This window comes from Thermobia domestica, chromosome 7, assembly GCF_964235325.1.
Source record: "Thermobia domestica chromosome 7, izTheDome1.hap1.1, whole genome shotgun sequence".
Classification (NCBI taxonomy): Eukaryota; Metazoa; Arthropoda; class Insecta; order Zygentoma; family Lepismatidae; genus Thermobia; species Thermobia domestica.
Window position 1 is genome coordinate 218,834,974 of NC_137460.1, and position 1,904 is coordinate 218,836,877.

At 38.6% G+C, this 1,904-nt stretch overlaps 1 protein-coding gene across 1 annotated transcript; it reads left to right on the forward strand.

Moving 5' to 3' along the window:
- Positions 1-868: 868 nt before the first annotated feature.
- LOC145689550 (uncharacterized) lies at positions 869-1,486 on the forward strand. The gene has a single exon (XM_081763728.1). It carries the CDS (start codon positions 869-871, stop codon positions 1,484-1,486), a length of 618 nt encoding a protein of 205 aa, XP_081619854.1.
- The last annotated feature ends 418 nt before the right edge of the window (positions 1,487-1,904 follow it).

Sequence of the window (1,904 nt, forward strand, 5' to 3'; positions counted from 1 at the left end):
CTTTCTTTTTAAAAGTTTTCGAAGTGGACATAAAGTACCCACCCTTAGTGCAGCGTGACGCCATAATATACAAGGAGTTATATCAAGTTAAAGTTTGAAACTCTGACGCTAGGCGTTGCTGCGGGCACAGCTGATACAAAGTGTCATTCAACAATGGCGGTCTGCCAATCGCAGCTTCAAAAGCATGCCTCCATACTAGACACAGTACCATGTATTTGTGGCAAATAGTTGAGAATCATGATCCTTCAGTGGAAAGTATGAATAAAGTAAACAGCACATGATTTTGCTTTCTTCTGAAAGCAAATATGACATATTTTGTTTCTGATAGTGACATTGAGCGGGAACTGGTAATGAACACAGACGACAGTGACTCTGTATCTAGTGTGGATGAAATTCTAAGTGAAAGTGAAGATCACTTGAGCGATGTAGACAAGGGTAATTATGATCAGGAATTCGAAGAAATGAATAATAGTGATGACTGTAGTAACGATGAAGGGGGAAGTTCCCCTTCATCGGGCATGGAATACATTGCTAAAAGTGGCTGAGTGTATACTAAAGAAGCTCTCCGTCCTAGACGCAGAACGCAACAGGATATTATTCGTGAAAAATCAGGCTTATGACCATCAGGAAAAGTAAGCAGTGTAACAGAGTCATTTTCTAAACTTTTTACGGAAGACAATTTGGAACTGATTGTTAAATACACTAATGAAGAGGCGTGAAGAAGAAATGTTGCTGAAACCAATGAGACTGAAATCCTGGCTTTGATTGGAGTTTTGATTTTGATGGGTGTAAATAACGACAACAATCTGAACTATCATCATTTATGGTCGAAAGAACATGGTAGGTCGTCATAAAAAATATAGCAAGCATGAGTCGAAATCGATTCACTTCACTTCTGAGTGTTCTCAGATTTGATTATAAAAGTACAAGGATTGAAAGAAGAGCTACAGACAAATTTGCTGCTTTATGTGAAATATTCCAGCTTACAAATGAAACGTTTACCAATCAGTACAAAGCAGGCCAAAACACTGTTGTCGATGAAATGCTTTCGTCTTTCAGGGGAAGATGCTCGTTCAAGGTGTTCATGAAAGATAAGACCAAAACGTATGGGATATTGATAAGACTGTTAGCAGACTGTGAACAGCATTATATCCTCAATATGGATGTTTATGTCTTCAAAGTAGAAGGATCGACCGGCCAATCCTTCTACTCTGAAGAAATAGTGAAACGACTTGTTGCTCCTATTGTAAATACAGGACGCAATGTAAGAACCGACAGGTATTATAAATCTGTAGATCTTGGGGAAGAATTGTACAGAGACTATAACCTTGCTCTACTTGGAACGATGCAGTGCAATACGAAGCACGTTCCAGAAGAACTGAAGTCCATTGAAGACAGAGTATTACACTCCAATATATTTGCATTTACGGATCCTGCTTCTGCTAATCCAGCAGTCACACTTGTGTCGTACATTGTTCGAGAATAACCAAATAAAGTACTAGTCGTGCTCTGGACCCAGCACATGGATACAAAATGCGATGAAACTGATAAAAATAAGTCCGATATTATATTGTTTTATAACTCAACCAAAGGCGGAGTCGACTCCATTGATCAAATGGCCAGAAAATATACCACCAAACGGAACACTGAAGATCTCCATTATCTGTGATTTTTTCGTTGTTGGATATCATTTGTATCACTCATATACTAATCATATACTATATACGTGATGAATAATCCAGAGTGGCATAAACAATCTAACAAACGGTATAGTTTCCCTCCAACACTTCGGCATGGAGCTTACCAAAGAAAATGTGCAGGAAAGAGCTAAGAATCCAATTGGTCTCCAAAATCACGTTGTCACAGCAATAGAAAATGTTTTGAGACACACAGTCACGAAAAGT

What these genes read in the sequence shown, in the direction of transcription:
- LOC145689550 (XM_081763728.1), top strand. Translation starts at nt 869, where the DNA reads ATGAGTCGAAATCGATTCACTTCACTTCTGAGTGTTCTCAGATTTGAT.